General features: G+C 36.1%; 3 protein-coding genes across 4 annotated transcripts; 2 read left to right on the top strand and 1 right to left on the bottom strand.

Moving 5' to 3' along the window:
• Positions 1-154: 154 nt before the first annotated feature.
• LOC127068618 (26S proteasome regulatory subunit 4) lies at positions 155-2,115 on the top strand. The gene is made up of 5 exons (XM_051004967.1): positions 155-255; positions 520-1,081; positions 1,186-1,572; positions 1,658-1,893; positions 1,962-2,115. The coding sequence occupies exons 1-5, from the start codon at positions 253-255 to the stop codon at positions 2,094-2,096; spliced, it is 1,323 nt and encodes a 440-aa protein (XP_050860924.1). The 5' UTR covers positions 155-252; the 3' UTR covers positions 2,097-2,115.
• Positions 2,105-2,836, bottom strand: LOC127068620 (uncharacterized). The gene is made up of 2 exons (XM_051004970.1): positions 2,696-2,836; positions 2,105-2,610 (listed from the first exon to the last, which is right to left on the bottom strand). Exons 1-2 carry the CDS (start codon positions 2,807-2,809, stop codon positions 2,230-2,232), a joined length of 495 nt encoding a protein of 164 aa, XP_050860927.1. The 5' UTR covers positions 2,810-2,836; the 3' UTR covers positions 2,105-2,229.
• Positions 2,837-2,889: 53 nt separating this feature from the next.
• Positions 2,890-4,292, top strand: LOC127068619 (DNA-directed RNA polymerase III subunit RPC6). Of its 2 annotated transcripts, none has more exons than XM_051004968.1 (4): positions 2,890-3,038; positions 3,228-3,846; positions 3,922-4,083; positions 4,161-4,292. In XM_051004968.1, exons 1-4 carry the CDS (start codon positions 2,956-2,958, stop codon positions 4,233-4,235), a joined length of 939 nt encoding a protein of 312 aa, XP_050860925.1. In that variant the 5' UTR covers positions 2,890-2,955; the 3' UTR covers positions 4,236-4,292. The 2 variants fall into 2 exon arrangements, with proteins under 2 accessions (XP_050860925.1, XP_050860926.1); XM_051004969.1 differs by having other exon boundaries at positions 2,898-3,038; positions 3,247-3,846.
• The last annotated feature ends 11,188 nt before the right edge of the window (positions 4,293-15,480 follow it).

The following is a 15,480-nucleotide window of genomic DNA, read 5'->3' as shown; positions in this document are numbered from 1 at the left end:
TTACGTTTTAATATCAATTTTTTAACAACTTGATGAAATGAAATGCGTAGTACACAATAAAATTCGTATTAAATAAATGAAACAAATTGAAAAAGTTATTTAATTTATCATTCGTGATTGGTCTGAGTTGAACCAATCATAGCACAACTTATTGTAAACGAATCGTTTAGTATATAATACTGCCGTTCACTGTAAACGCCATTCCTATGAATGACTTCGCCGTTTTTCATAGTGTTGTGAGGTTGATTAAAAATGGTAAGTTGTCAAAATTGTGATTATTAGCGCTAAAAATAATATCATTTTTTATAAATAGGATATAATTTAAACGAAAGAAATATTTTTTACGTGTACGTATTCTAATTTTGTCAAAAATATATAGCATTGTAAAAATTTTAGGTTAATTGTAAGAATTGGTGACACGAATAAAATCTATTATTTTGTCACATATTAGAAATAAAATTAATAAAATAGTTTTAATTCTTGAATAATAAATACTTTAATACGATATGTTTTCTGTAGGGACAAAATCAATCTGGTAGTGGAGGTACAGGTGGAGACAAGAAAGATGATAAAGATAAAAAGAAGAAATATGAACCACCTATACCTACAAGAGTAGGAAAAAAGAAGAGACGTACTAAAGGTCCAGATGCAGCTTTAAAATTACCTCAAGTAACACCTCATACGCGTTGTAGATTGAAACTTTTAAAGCTTGAACGTATAAAAGATTATTTGCTTATGGAAGAAGAATTTATTAGGAATCAAGAACGCCTAAAGCCACAGGAAGAGAAAAATGAAGAAGAAAGGTCAAAAGTAGATGATCTTCGTGGAACACCAATGTCCGTTGGAACATTAGAAGAAATCATCGATGATAACCATGCTATAGTTTCTACTTCTGTTGGATCGGAACACTATGTATCAATTTTATCATTTGTTGATAAAGATCAGTTAGAACCTGGTTGTTCTGTATTATTGAATCATAAAGTTCATGCTGTAGTAGGGGTATTAGGTGATGACACAGATCCTATGGTTACAGTAATGAAATTAGAAAAAGCACCGCAAGAAACATATGCAGATATTGGAGGTATACAATCGATTTTGAATCATTGAAAAGCTTATATATATTTTTCTATAATATTGTATCATAATTTAACATGAAAAATATTTTTATATCTTAAAATTTTTTAGGACTTGATACCCAAATTCAAGAAATTAAAGAATCTGTAGAATTGCCGTTAACTCATCCAGAATATTATGAAGAGATGGGTATTAAACCACCTAAAGGAGTTATACTCTATGGACCACCTGGGACGGGTAAAACACTTCTGGCAAAGGCTGTAGCTAATCAAACATCTGCAACTTTTCTTAGAGTTGTTGGTTCTGAACTGATACAAAAATATTTGGGAGATGGTCCCAAACTTGTAAGAGAATTATTTAGAGTTGCAGAGGAACATGCTCCATCCATAGTTTTTATAGATGAAATTGATGCAGTAGGAACAAAAAGATATGATAGTAATAGTGGTGGGGAAAGAGAAATTCAGAGGACTATGTTAGAACTCTTAAATCAACTTGATGGTAATCATTACATTAATTGTAATTTAACTATTATTGACGTTCCATATTTGTCATATTTCTATAATATTCGTTTGATATAAACTAGGTTTCGATAGTAGGGGGGATGTAAAAGTTGTTATGGCTACCAATAGAATAGAGACATTAGATCCAGCATTGATAAGACCAGGACGTATTGATAGAAAAATAGAATTTCCGCTACCAGATGAAAAAACTAAAAGAAGGATTTTCAGTATTCATACTAGTAGAATGACCTTAGCACCAGACGTAAATTTAGCAGAATTAATCATGGCAAAGGATGATTTATCTGGTGCCGATATAAAGGTATAATATATTTATGTATAATACTCTATTTGACACAGTATTGTTAATTATAAACAATTTCTTTTTAGGCTATATGTACTGAAGCTGGTTTAATGGCATTACGTGAACGCCGTATGAAAGTTACGAGTGATGATTTCAAAAAATCTAAAGAAAGTGTTCTGTATCGTAAAAAGGAAGGTTCACCCGAAGGATTATATTTATAAAAAAGAAATTATTTACACATCTTACTCTTTATTTACTGCTAATATAAGAACGTCATTCGTGTCAATATAAACTTATTAACAAAAAAATTCTGTGCAATGTTTATCCTATATTTTCTTAAAATAGATATAAAAGTTATATATTCAGGGCTAATTTTTGGACATCGATATTGTTTTTTATCATAATCAATTCAAGATTTTTATGTAATGTTTTAATAACATTCTTAGAATATGTTTTTTGCTTTTCTACAAGATCTATAAATGGTATATCTTCTGTCCGTTCATTAATATCTTTACTTTGCGATTCTTCATTGCATATGTAACATATGCCCTTTTTAGTTTCATGGAGTATATTTTTTACAAACGAAGAGAGTTCCACATTTTGTTGTGTAGAACTAATTAGTCCTTTATATTTTCCTAGCATAAATGCTATATTGAAAGCATCTTTATAACCCATATCAAATCCTTCTTGGAACACCGATTCTTCTCCATCTTCTATGCCTTCTTTATAACCTATCTAAAAGTAGAAATATACTATAAAATTATTGAATGTGATCAAAAGTATAAGATAATAAAAATAATTGTCTACAATAGAAGCTTACAGTAGAAGCTGCAGTGATAAGTCGATTCCAGTTCTTATAACCTATAAAAAGATCTTCATCTTTCAGTGTTTGTTTATCTGAAGAATCAGTCAGAGTATTTAATCGATTTTCCATGTTATATAATATTTTCAAGTGATTTAATTAATATTCAACAAAAATTGTTATATGTTTATTATTTATTCTAAAAGCATCGTATAAGTTTCAGTTCCTGAGTATCGTATCAGTTTACGTTTTCTAAGAATTATTAGAACGAAGATCAAATGGAAACAGAAACAAGTACTTCAGAAGAACATGACAAGAGTACATCTAACGATTCTAATGGTCTTGGTACAATAGAGCAAAAGTATGTTTACATTATATATTTAAATACACACTGCGACTTTTACTCGATTGAATTTCTTTATTAGGTTAGAAATGTGACTGAAAAGTGAAGAGAGCTTGCATTGATTAATATGACGTATTATATCAATTTTACGAACTTTGAATAATTTTAATGTACCATATTTTTATCATATTTTCATAATGTTTACAGAATAATTGCTTTGGCACAGGCTAGACCAAAAGGGATATCAGACAAAGATTTGGTGAGCGAAATGCCAAATCTACAACCAGTTCAAAGAGCACAGATTATAAATAAGTTATTATCTCAAGGATATTTTGATTTGTTTAAACATGGTGGATCATTGCTTTATCGGTTAAAAGATCCATCTAAAACAAAAATTGCTAAAGGTGCTGATAACGAAGAGAAGATTGTATATAGTATAATTGAAGAAGCTGGGAATAAAGGAATATGGATTAGAGATATAAGATTTAAATCTAATCTAATGCCTATTCAATTGAATAAAATTCTGAAAAGTTTGGAAACTAAAAAGTTTATTAAAGCAGTAAAGTCTGTAGCAGCTAGTAAAAAAAAAGTTTACATGTTGTATAACTTAGAACCAGATAGATCTGTTACTGGGGGTGCATGGTATCAAGATCAAGATTTTGAAGCAGAGTTTGTAGATATTCTTAATCAACAGTGTTTTCGATTTTTGGAACAAAAAAGAGAAGAAGCGAATAAATGGGATGGTGGACCTATAGATGCTAGAAATATAGCATTTGCTTCATCTAAAGAAGTTTGGAAATTTATTTCAGATTTAGGAATAAGCAAGGTTTTTATTTGTTATTATTATATCAAATGTAATAAACTATACCTTCGCACAAATATTAATCAAATATATTTCTAGGTAAAGTTGTCGGTTGAAGATCTAGAAATGATTCTGAACACTTTGATATATGACGGAAAAGTAGAAAAAACATTATCCAGTGATGGAAGTAATTTATACAGATCCGTACAACCTTTATTAACCTCTCCAGGGCTAATTAAAGTTCCTTGTGGAGTTTGTCCTGTAAGTTTTATAACCTTATTTCTTTTTCATTAAGTGTTGTGGTGTATTATATACTGATATGTTCGTATGTAATACAGGTTAGAAAAGATTGTTGTGATATAGGAGATGTTACACCTACGAAGTGTCAATACATTATGGAATGGATGAATTAAAAATATTAGGAGGATAATTTCTCAATTAGATATAATAAAACAGAAAGTCCTACCAAACGACCAACCAAAAGATTCATATCCATGAGCCCATCCTATGTCCCACTCAAGAGAATTTAGAATAATTAATATCGATTAATATCGATTCAACTATAATATAGCAATGCGTTACGAGAAGTAAACATGACTATTAATTTTCTGCTGAATATATCCAAGACGAAAAAAACAATGTAAAATGTATGTACTTCGATGTTTCGTTGGAATTAGATTGAGAAGATTTTAGAAAAGTCTTAAAATATGCAGCCATTCGCTCGGTAATACTTGTATCAAATCAAATTTCGATATAATGCAAGTACTACCGACCCAGGTCCCACCGCTTGGAGGTTGCTGCATCTGGGGACCCACGAGCTAACGGGGACTCTACTCTCTAAGATTCGCGAGACCGGCGTGAGCAAATAATCGCCGAACAAATAAAACGAAGTCCCCGGTAGGACTTTTAATCGCGCTCGGACACTCACGTGAATGTCCGAATGACTCTACTTCAAAATACGCATTACCGGCGTAATCTTATCTATGTATTAAGCTAATAAAACTAAGTCCACGGTAGGACACTTAATTCGCGCCCGAACACTCACGTGGTGTTAGTACAACGGTAACTCTACTCTAAAATACGCGTTCCCGGTGTTCGCGAGGCAACATGAGCGAACAGAGACATCGAGTCCGCAACGGTATCCTACTAGGGATGACGTTGAGGCCGTCAGCCTCGGATGCCCACATCCCACCTTTAAGCACGACCGTCCGTGCCTTTCGTATTTCGAACAATAAAACGAGGTCCACGGTAGGACCTTTAATCGCGCCCGAACACCTACGTGAGTGTTAGAAAAACGGTGACTCTACTCTAATTCGCGGTCCCGCGGGGTTGCATACACCTCACCATGGACTCAGGTGACTATAGATATAAGGTGGGTCAGTCAACGGACTGAACATCCTTACAAATAGCCATATACCATCCTCCTCAGTAGCACATAGACCGTCTCACTCTACAGTCATCCGATGACCGTATCACGACCGGTCATTCGTTCGTTTTTAGCAATCAAACGAAGTCCATTATCGTAGGACTTTTAATCGCGCCCGGGAACACCACGCCTGTGCCCGCCGACACAGGCGCAAATGTTCTTTCTATCTTACCCGTATTCGCGTCTAACAATCGAATATGAAACAAACCATTCGACAATACATCGAACCTGCGCCGATGTATCGAAATCAGTGAAGAGGAGAAGAAGAAGAGAAAGAGAAGAAATGGAAGCCGGAACGTGCGCGCATGTGAAAACGATGAGAACACGGAAGAAAGGGGAGAAAAGAATATCTGTAAGGCGAAATGAAGCACGTGCACATATGAGAAAAATGAAATTGAAAAGAAAAGATGGACATAGAAAAAAAAAAACGGGAGATGGACCCGAACAAAATCAGAGTACGAAAATCGAGCTGGATTTTTCAGTATTCAAAGGAGACCCGCACAGAAGCCCACGCCCATGAGCCCCACTCATGGGACCCACCCGAGAGAATCTATCATAATTAATCTCGAATGATTACTTCAATAATTACATAGCTATGCGAATCAATGAATAAAAATGACTGTGAACTTAATGTTGAATAAACGAAAGATATAAGAAACAATGTGAAATATAATTTGGAATTACATAGAATAGATTTTGGAAATGTCTTTGAAGCGTGCAGCTATTCGCTCGGTAATACTTGTACCTCATAAGATTTCGACATAACGAAAGTATTACCGACCCAGGTCCCACCACGAGGAGGTAGCTGCATCTGGGGACCCACGGGCTAACGGGGACTCTACTCTAAAATCCACGATCCGAGATGCCTTTCCGCTTCGGGAGCTTCGGGCTTCTCAGCAAACTGGAGATGTATAAAACCCCGCTTACAGATTGCTCCACTGTCCACACCGTCGGCTTCAGACATCTCGAGACACGACCGGTCGTGTCTATTTCGATTTCAAAAATTAAAGCGTAGTCCTCGGCAGGACTTAATCTCGCGTTCGCGAACACCCACGCGCGTGCCGGCCGTCACGCGCGTGAGTGTTTTACCTATCATTCGCGTACGGAAGCAAGGAGACATACCCTCCCTGCATATAACAAAAATTATATGCAGAGAGGTTCCATTAACTTCCGTGTAAAAATCCCACGATGATTAGTCCCTCGATTACCTAACCTGAAACAGACAAAGAATAAAAGAAGAGATGAATATAAAAGCAAAAATTAAACAGGCAACATAAACTAAATATAAAAGCAAAAATTAGAAATAACAAAAATTAAATATAAAAGCAAAAATTAAACAGGTAACATAAACTAAATATAAAAGCAAAAATTAAAAAAATAACAAAAATTAAATATAAAAGCAAAAATTAAAAAAATAAAAAAAAGTAAATATAAAAGCAAAAATTAAAAAGATTAGAAAAATTAAATATAAGTAAAAATTATATGCAAAAAGACCTTTAATTAAAAAACTTTCCTGTAAAAATTTAATTTCATGATGATCGATCCCTGAATGATCACTCGCTCGACGATCGCTCCCTCGATGATCTAACCTGAAACAGAAAAAGAGTTAAAAAATGATTAGAAAAAGATAAATAGAAAAGAGGAAAAGAAAAGAAGAAGAGAAGAAGTGAAAAAGAGTATTTGCGTAAGTGCGAGTGAGAAAAATAGAATTCTGAACGATTGATGTGCATCTGGAAGATCGTTTCACTCGAGGAAAATCAGAGTACCAGAATTGAGTTTGACTTTTCCCTAGTGAAAGAACCAAACCCGCCAAAGGCCCTCACCCGAGGGCCCCTCCCAAGGGTCCCACCCGACAGAAGACAGAGTAATGAATCAACAATTTAATCGACAATTTAAAATAATCGTTTAAACTATAACATGCAGCCATTCGCCCGGTAATACTTGCGCTATATAGTCATATATATAATTTAGTTATAGATTTTAGATATAATTTAGATATAGTTTTCAATATTTCGCAAGTATTACCGACCCAGGTCCCACCACGAGGAGGTAGCTGCATCTGGGGACCCACGGGCTAACGGGGACTCTACTCTAAAATTCGCGTTCGAGATGCCTTTCCGCTTCGGGAGCTTCGAGCTTCGCAGCAAACTGGAGATGTATAAAACCCCGCTTACAGATTGCTCCACCGTCCACACCGTCGGCTTCAGACATCTCGAGACACGACCGGTCGTGTCTATTTCGATTTCAAAAATCAAAGCGTAGTCCTCGGCAGGACTTAATCTCGCGTTCGCGAACACCCACGCGCGTGCCGGCCGTCACGCGCGTGAGTGTTTTACCTATCATTCGCGTACGGAAGCAAGGAGACGTACCCTCCCTGCATATAATAAGAATTATATGCAGAAAGGTTCCTTTAACTCCCGTGTAAAGATCCCACGATGATCCGTCCGTCGGTCACCTAATCTGAAACAGAAAAAAAATAATAGTAATGCTAAATATAAGATCAAAAATTAAAAAGTTAATAAAACTTAAATATAAAAGCAAAGATTAAAAAGTTAATAAAAGTTAAATACAAAAGCAAAAATTAAAAGTATAATAAAAATTAAATATAAGAACAAATATTATATATAAAATTATATGCACAAACTTCCCTGTAAAAATTTAATTTCACGATGATCGGTCCCTCGATGATCGGTCCCTCGATGATCGGTCCCTCGATGATCTAACCTGAAACAGAAAAAGTATGAAACAGAATGAGAAATAGATAAAGAAAATAGGAAAAGAGAAGACAAACAGAAAAAGGAAAAGAGAACGAAAAATTTCCGTATGTACGCTCGAGAAAAATAGAATTGAGAACGATGTGTGTGTATCTCGAAGATCGGTTCAGTCGACGATAATCAGAATATCATAATTGAATTCGATTTTTCTTTGGTGAAAGAACGAAACCCGCCTAAGGCCCACACCCGAGGGCCCCTCCCAAGGGTCCCACCCGATTATTCGTAATTGTTCGATCTACGACATGCAGCCATATGCTGGGTAATACTGGAATCCTGTTAGGTATCCTTCCTGTAAAAGGAGACAAGAATATGCTAAGTATTTCAATGTTCTTGTTTCATTCCCATGTGCACTTTTATTCAGTGTATTTTCAATGGTCCTCACAATTGCCATATTCTATGCGTTTCGAAATTATTACTTTATGTTAAAACGTAATTTTATAAGTATAAAATTACGGATTTAATTGAACTTTAGAAAAGAAGTGTGGGAAAAATTTATTACTCAACTTTAATTTTAAAAATCTATAAAATACGTAAAAATTCTATTCGCGAACGCGTGGCAGTGTGAGATGGGACCCGGAATGAATAGATCTTAGTTTCTGAAAATTGTATTATTATTATATAAGAGCATTTTGAGTGACAACATGGTATAATTAAAATATGACTAAGAGTTATTCTCGAAGTGTTCTGTCGAAACTTCGAAAATAACTCTATAGTCTAATAGTTGCCCTCTTGAGCCACAATTTGTGGGGGCCTCTTCGGCACATAGCCTCTTCTTTGCTTCGTGCCCTAACAACTACTATAGAACAATTGAACTATCGTCAACTATCGCCAAGAAACTAGAACTATCTCTTATTCTAAAACGTCGCAGAAAACTAACAAATCTAACGCAACTCTAAACCAATCCTGAAACGAAAAATCGAGAAAGCATCGGTAGAGTAACGAGAGTTAATATATTAATTGCTGAAAATCCTAAGCTAAAAATCGATTAACTTATTCTATGTTCTACGCGTTGTGATTTTACAAGTCTCTTTATCTTTTCTCTACTCCACTTTATTATTTCAAAAGCAATGACTCTATTGAGACTTTTCTTTTATTAATAAAATTGATTTATCTTTATCTAAAAATGTTATGAAAAATCATTGGACGCTCCTTCTTACAAGCGATTATTCTAATTATTAGAAAATAAATTATACAGTCTCGCTTGTAATCCAGAAACTATCCATCGCGAATGTCTTCTTGCTTATCTATTATTAAAATTCGCGAATATCGCGATTTTTGTACTATTTTCGCGGGCCAAAATTATTTAAAAATGCACTCACATAATAAAAATTTCAAATAATTGTAATAATGCGTTTGAACAAGAAGACTCTATCCTAATCTAATAAATAATTCAAAAAATTAACGAACCATTCACGAGTAAATTTCCGAAGAAATTTACTCGTGGTCACTCAATGCTCATCTACTAATTAATTACAACCAATCACCCGTGCCGATTCGGACCTTTCGTCCTCGACATGATTGAGTGATCGGAGGGACTTAAAAATTGACTTACTACTTTAGAAGTTCTGCGACGGCTCCAAAACACTGGACCGCGATTTAGGTCGAAATTGAGGGTGGATGATTTGTAGTTGGTTGAAAATGAGGTAGGTCGACATCGAAGTTGGTCGAGATCCTCTTCAGTGATGCACTGACTTTAATTCGCGGTAGTTATTCATTAACGAACGGTCACTGAATTTACTTAACGCAACTCTACTATATTTTACAAGTACAGTCTGTGCGACTGTTAAAAAATCAAAAACTACGCGAACAAACACTGACTCTAAGGACTGCATTGCACGCAGTCTATGCAAAAACACTTATGGTTTAAATCGCGAAACGCGAACGAACAAACACTGCTTCTACGTCGCGATAAATTTATTTTAGCGATGCTAACACTCAATTACATCTTTGCAACGCGCGCGATTGCAACGAGGTTCTGAAACAAAAGTACAAATGAAATAATTAGTATCATTGTTATAATGTAAACTGTATAAATCATTCAACAAATATATGATAGAAAAATATACTTACTTTAAGTCTTCGATAATACTCGCTCGAATTTGGCATCGTGCGAAAATTTCTAAGTCCACTCTTGGAGATAGAATTATCAAAGTCCCCCAAAGATGTGAAAATTTCCAAGTCCACTCATGGAGATAGATTTTCAAAGTTCTCCAAAGGTTTGAAAATTTCTAAGTCCACTCATGGAGATAGATTTTCAAAGTTTCCTAAAGGTGTGCAAGTTTCTAAGTTCACTCATGGAGATAGATTTTGTCTTTCAAAGGTGCGAAAATTTCTAAGTCCACTCATAGAGATAGATTTTCAAAGTTCCCTAAAGGTGTGCAAGTTTCTAAGTTCACTCATGGAGATAGATTTTCAAAGTTACCCAAAGGCTTGAAAATTTCTAAGTCCAATCATGTAGATAGATTTTCAAAGTTCCCCAAAGGTTTGAAAATTTCTAAGTCCACTCTTGGAGATAGAATTATCAAAGTCCCCAAAGATGTGAAAATTTCCAAGTCCACTCATGGAGATAGATTTTCAAAGTTCCCTAAAGGTGTGCAAGTTTCTAAGTTCACTCATGGAGATGGAATTTTCAAAGTTCCCCAAAAGTTTAAAAATTTCTAAGTCCACTCATGGCGATAGATTTTCAAAGTTCCCTAAAGTTGTGCAAGTTTCTAAGTTCACTCATGGAGATAGATTTTGTCTTTCAAAGGTTTGAAAATTTCTAAGTCCACTCATGGAGATAGAATTTTCAAAGTTCCCCAAAAGTTTGAAAATTTCTAAGTCCACTCGTGGAGATAGATTTTCAGTCACCCACAGATACGAAAATTTCTAAGTCTACTCATGGAGATAGATTTTTAAAGTCCCCAAGAGACGAGAAAATTTCTAAGTCCACTCTTGGAGACTGATTTTCAAAGACCCCAAATGACGAGAAAATTTCTAAGTCCACTCGTGGAAATAGATTTTCAGTCACCCACAGATACGAAAATTTCTAAGTCCACTCTTGGAGACTAATTTTCAAAGACCCCAAATGACGAGAAAATTTCTAAGTCCACTCGTGGAGATAGATTTTTATAGTTCTCCACCGATGCGAAAATTTCTAAGTTCACTGCTCAAAGTCCAACGCACAACTGAGCCAAGAACTATACAGGTCGGCCAAAGACCCGATATTGTTTTCGTCTCCCGAAGCTGTGCATCCCCACTTCGCATTTAAGTCTAAAATCAAATAAACTGTTATATATTTGAATTAACTGTTCGTTAATACTTGCACGAATGGCATCCGTGAATATTTCTAAGTTCACTGGTCAAAGTCCAACGCACAACTGAACCAGGAACGATAAATGTCGGTCAAATATCCGATATTGTTGTCGTCCCTCCAATCCGAGTATCCCCACTTCGCATTTCAGTCTAAAATCAATTAAGCTGTTATATATTTGAATAAACTGTTCGTTATTACTTGCCCGAATGGCATAAACGAAAATTTCTATGTACTCTCGTCGAATTCCGAAGCACAACTAAATTAGTAACTGTCAAAATATTCAGAGGTCCGATTTTGTTTTCGACTCACAAAGAAAATTATCCCCACTTAAGAATTTAATTTTAAAATAAAATATTTCTCCGGTATTGAAAAAACACTGAAATATGCAACTATTTGCCCGATGTTATATGAGTCCTTCACAACAGTTAAAGAAGAAGAGGAAAAGAAGAAAAAAGAGAAAAAATAGAAAAAGTAAAGAAAGAAGAAGGGAAAAATAGCATTGCAAAGATACTGAAACAGTAAACCGCTCAAAAGTTCACACCGGAAGGCCTTTCCCAAAAATTTCACCCGAGACAAACAACAATTAAAAGTTCTCAAAAATAACTAATATAATAAATAAAAGTAAATAATTCGAATAATTAATAAAAGTATACAACTAATATAACTAATAAAAGTATATAATTAATAAAAGTATATAAGAATAAATAGGAATGATAATGAACATAAAGACCACAGAAAAGATTTCTGTGGGTTCTCTTAGAAAATTAATTAAATATTTTGTTATATCCAAATTTATTTATCCGTGGAAATGTAACTAACAACTCAAAATGTAATCAATTTAACGTTTAATTGAACTTAAACATATTGTAAAAATATAGAAATATGCAGCCATCCGCCCGGTAATACTTGCGTTTTATAATTATATGTATAATTTAGTTAATGACTTCAAATATAATTAAGACATAGATTTTGATATATCGCAAGTATTACCGACCCAGGTCCCACCGCGTGGAGGTAGCTGCATCTGGGGACCCACGAGCTAACGGGGACTCTACTCTCTAAGATTCGCGAGACCGGCGTGAGCAAATAATCGCCGAACAAATAAAACGAAGTCCCCGGTAGGACTTTTAATCGCGCTCGGACACTCACGTGAATGTCCGAATGACTCTACTTCAAAATACGCATTACCGGCGTAATCTTATCTATGTATTAAGCTAATAAAACTAAGTCCACGGTAGGACACTTAATTCGCGCCCGAACACTCACGTGGTGTTAGTACAACGGTAACTCTACTCTAAAATACGCGTTCCCGGTGTTCGCGAGGCAACATGAGCGAACAGAGACATCGAGTCCGCAACGGTATCCTACTAGGGATGACGTTGAGGCCGTCAGCCTCGGATGCCCACATCCCACCTTTAAGCACGACCGTCCGTGCCTTTCGTATTTCGAACAATAACACGAAGTCCACGGTAGAACCTTTAATCGCGCCCGAACATCCACGTGAGTGTTAGAATAACGGTGACTCTACTCTAATTCGCGGTCCCGCGGGGTTGCATACACCTCACCATGGACTCAGGTGACTATAGATATAAGGTGGGTCAGTCAACGGACTGAACATCCTTACAAATAGCCATATACCATCCTCCTCAGTAGCACATAGACCGTCTCACTCTACAGTCATCCGATGACCGTATCACGACCGGTCATTCGTTCGTTTTTAGCAATCAAACGAAGTCCATTATCGTAGGACTTTTAATCGCGCCCGGGAACACCACGCCTGTGCCCGCCGACACAGGCGCAAATGTTCTTTCTATCTTACCCGTATTCGCGTCTAACAATCGAATATGAAACAAACCATTCGACGATACATGGGACCTGCGCCAATGCATCGAAATCAGTGAAGAAGAGAAGAAGAGGAAGAGAACGAAAAGAAAAGGAAGCCGGAACGTGCGCGCATGTTAAAACCATAGAACTTGAAAGAAAAGAGAAAAGTGTGTTTCTAAGATGGAGAGAAACACATACACGTGTGAAAAAGACGGAATTGAAAAGAAGAGAAGAGAAAAGAAAAGAAAAGAAAAGAAATGATTGACCCGATCAAAACGGGAGTGCGAAAGTCGAGCTCGATTTTTCAATACTGAACGGAGACCCGCACTGAAGCCCACGCCCATGAGCCCCACTCATGGGACCCACCCGAAAGAAACTGTAATAATTAGTGTGAAATAATTATTTCAATTATTACATACCTGCACGGACCAATGAATAAAAATGACTGTGAACTTAATGCTGAATAAACGAAAGATATAAGAAACAATGTGAAATATAATTTGGAATTACATAGAATAGATTTTGGAAATGTCTTTGAAGCGTGCAGCTATTCGCTCGGTAATACTTGTATCTCATAAGATTTCGATGTAACGCAAGTATTACCGACCCAGGTCCCACCACGAGGAGGTAGCTGCATCTGGGGACCCACGGGCTAACGGGGACTCTACTCTAAAATCCACGATCCGAGATGCCTTTCCGCTTCGGGAGCTTCGAGCTTCGCAGCAAACTGGAGATGTATAAAACCCCGCTTACAGATTGCTCCACCGTCCACACCGTCGGCTTCAGACATCTCGAGACACGACCGGTCGTGTCTATTTCGATTTCAAAAATCAAAGCGTAGTCCTCGGCAGGACTTAATCTCGCGTTCGCGAACACCCACGCGCGTGCCGGCCGTCACGCGCGTGAGTGTTTTACCTATCATTCGCGTACGGAAGCAAGGAGACATACCCTCCCTGCATATAATAAGAATTATATGCAGAAAGGTTCCTTTAACTCCCGTGTAAAGATCCCACGATGATCCGTCCGTCGGTCACCTAATCTGAAACAGAAAAAAAATAATAGTAATGCTAAATATAAGATCAAAAATTAAAAAGTTAATAAAACTTAAATATAAAAGCAAAGATTAAAAAGTTAATAAAAGTTAAATACAAAAGCAAAAATTAAAAGTATAATAAAAATTAAATATAAGAACAAATATTATATATAAAATTATATGCACAAACTTCCCTGTAAAAATTTAATTTCACGATGATCGGTCCCTCGATGATCTAACCTGAAACAGAAAAAGTATGAAACAGAATGAGAAACAGATATAAAGAAAATAGGGAAAGAGTAGACAAACAGAAAAAGGAAAGAAGGGAAAATTTGCGTATGTATGAATGAGAAAAATTGAATTCCGAACGATGAATGTATCTGGAAGATCGGTTCAGTCGATGCAAATCAGAATATCATAATTGAATTCGATTTTTCTTTAGTGAAAGAACGAAACCCGCCTAAGGCCCACACCCGAGGGCCCCTCCCAAGGGTCCCACCCGAAACTAACAATTAATAAATGTTAATAATAGTGATTCATAAAGTAAGTAAAAGTACGTAATATATGTAATTATCAAAAGTATACAATCATTAAGGTATGTAAGTGATAAAAGTAAATCAGAATATATACGTATGATAACTAACATAAGTAGGACGGAAAAATTTTCTGTGCGTTCTCTTAGAAAATTAATTTAAAATTTCGTTATATTGAAATTCATTTATCTGTGGAAATATAACTAACAATGTAGAATGAAATTAATTTAACGTCTAATTGAAATTAGACAGAAAAGATTTTGGAAAAATATTGAAATACGCAGCCATTCGCCCGGTAGTACTTGCGTTTTATAATTACGTATATATTTCAATTACAGATTTTTGATATAATTTAGACATAGATTTTAATATATCACAAGTACTACCGACCCAGGTCCCACCGCTAGGAGGTTGCTGTGCTTGGGGACCCACGGGCTAACGGGGACTCTACTCTAATATTCGCGTGACCGGCGTGATCAAATAATCGGCGTTCTATAAAACGAAGTCCCCGGTAGGACTTTAAATCGCGCCCGAACACTCCCGGGAGTGTTGTAAAAGCGGTGACTCTACTCTAAATTCGCGTTCGCGGCGTCCACGTACCAACCGAGAATTCAGGCGGCTAACTGGAGGAGGGTCAGTCCACGCTTACGGATAGCAGATCCATACCGCTCGGCAGCACACGAACCGACACACGACCGGTCATTATTCGGTTTAGCAATCAAACGAAGTCCTTTACCGTAGGACTTTTATTCGCGCCCGAGAACACCACGCCT

This window comes from Vespula vulgaris, chromosome 13 (genome assembly GCF_905475345.1).
Source record: "Vespula vulgaris chromosome 13, iyVesVulg1.1, whole genome shotgun sequence".
Classification (NCBI taxonomy): Eukaryota; Metazoa; Arthropoda; class Insecta; order Hymenoptera; family Vespidae; genus Vespula; species Vespula vulgaris.
The sequence above is the reverse complement of the archived record's forward strand: the minus strand, read 5'-3'. Positions and strand labels throughout refer to the sequence as shown.

Coding starts and splice junctions, on each gene's coding strand:
- LOC127068618 (XM_051004967.1), top strand. Junction 1,082..1,185: donor AACATATGCAGATATTGGAG/GTATACAATCGA, acceptor AAAATTTTTTAG/GACTTGATACCCAAATTCAA. Junction 1,573..1,657: donor ACTCTTAAATCAACTTGATG/GTAATCATTACA, acceptor GATATAAACTAG/GTTTCGATAGTAGGGGGGAT.
- LOC127068620 (XM_051004970.1), bottom strand. CDS start 2,809: ATGGAAAATCGATTAAATACTCTGACTGATTCTTCAGATAAACAAACA. Junction 2,611..2,695: donor TTATCACTGCAGCTTCTACT/GTAAGCTTCTAT, acceptor TTCTACTTTTAG/ATAGGTTATAAAGAAGGCAT.
- LOC127068619 (XM_051004968.1), top strand. CDS start 2,956: ATGGAAACAGAAACAAGTACTTCAGAAGAACATGACAAGAGTACATCT. Junction 3,039..3,227: donor CTTGGTACAATAGAGCAAAA/GTATGTTTACAT, acceptor TAATGTTTACAG/AATAATTGCTTTGGCACAGG. Junction 4,084..4,160: donor TTCCTTGTGGAGTTTGTCCT/GTAAGTTTTATA, acceptor TATGTAATACAG/GTTAGAAAAGATTGTTGTGA.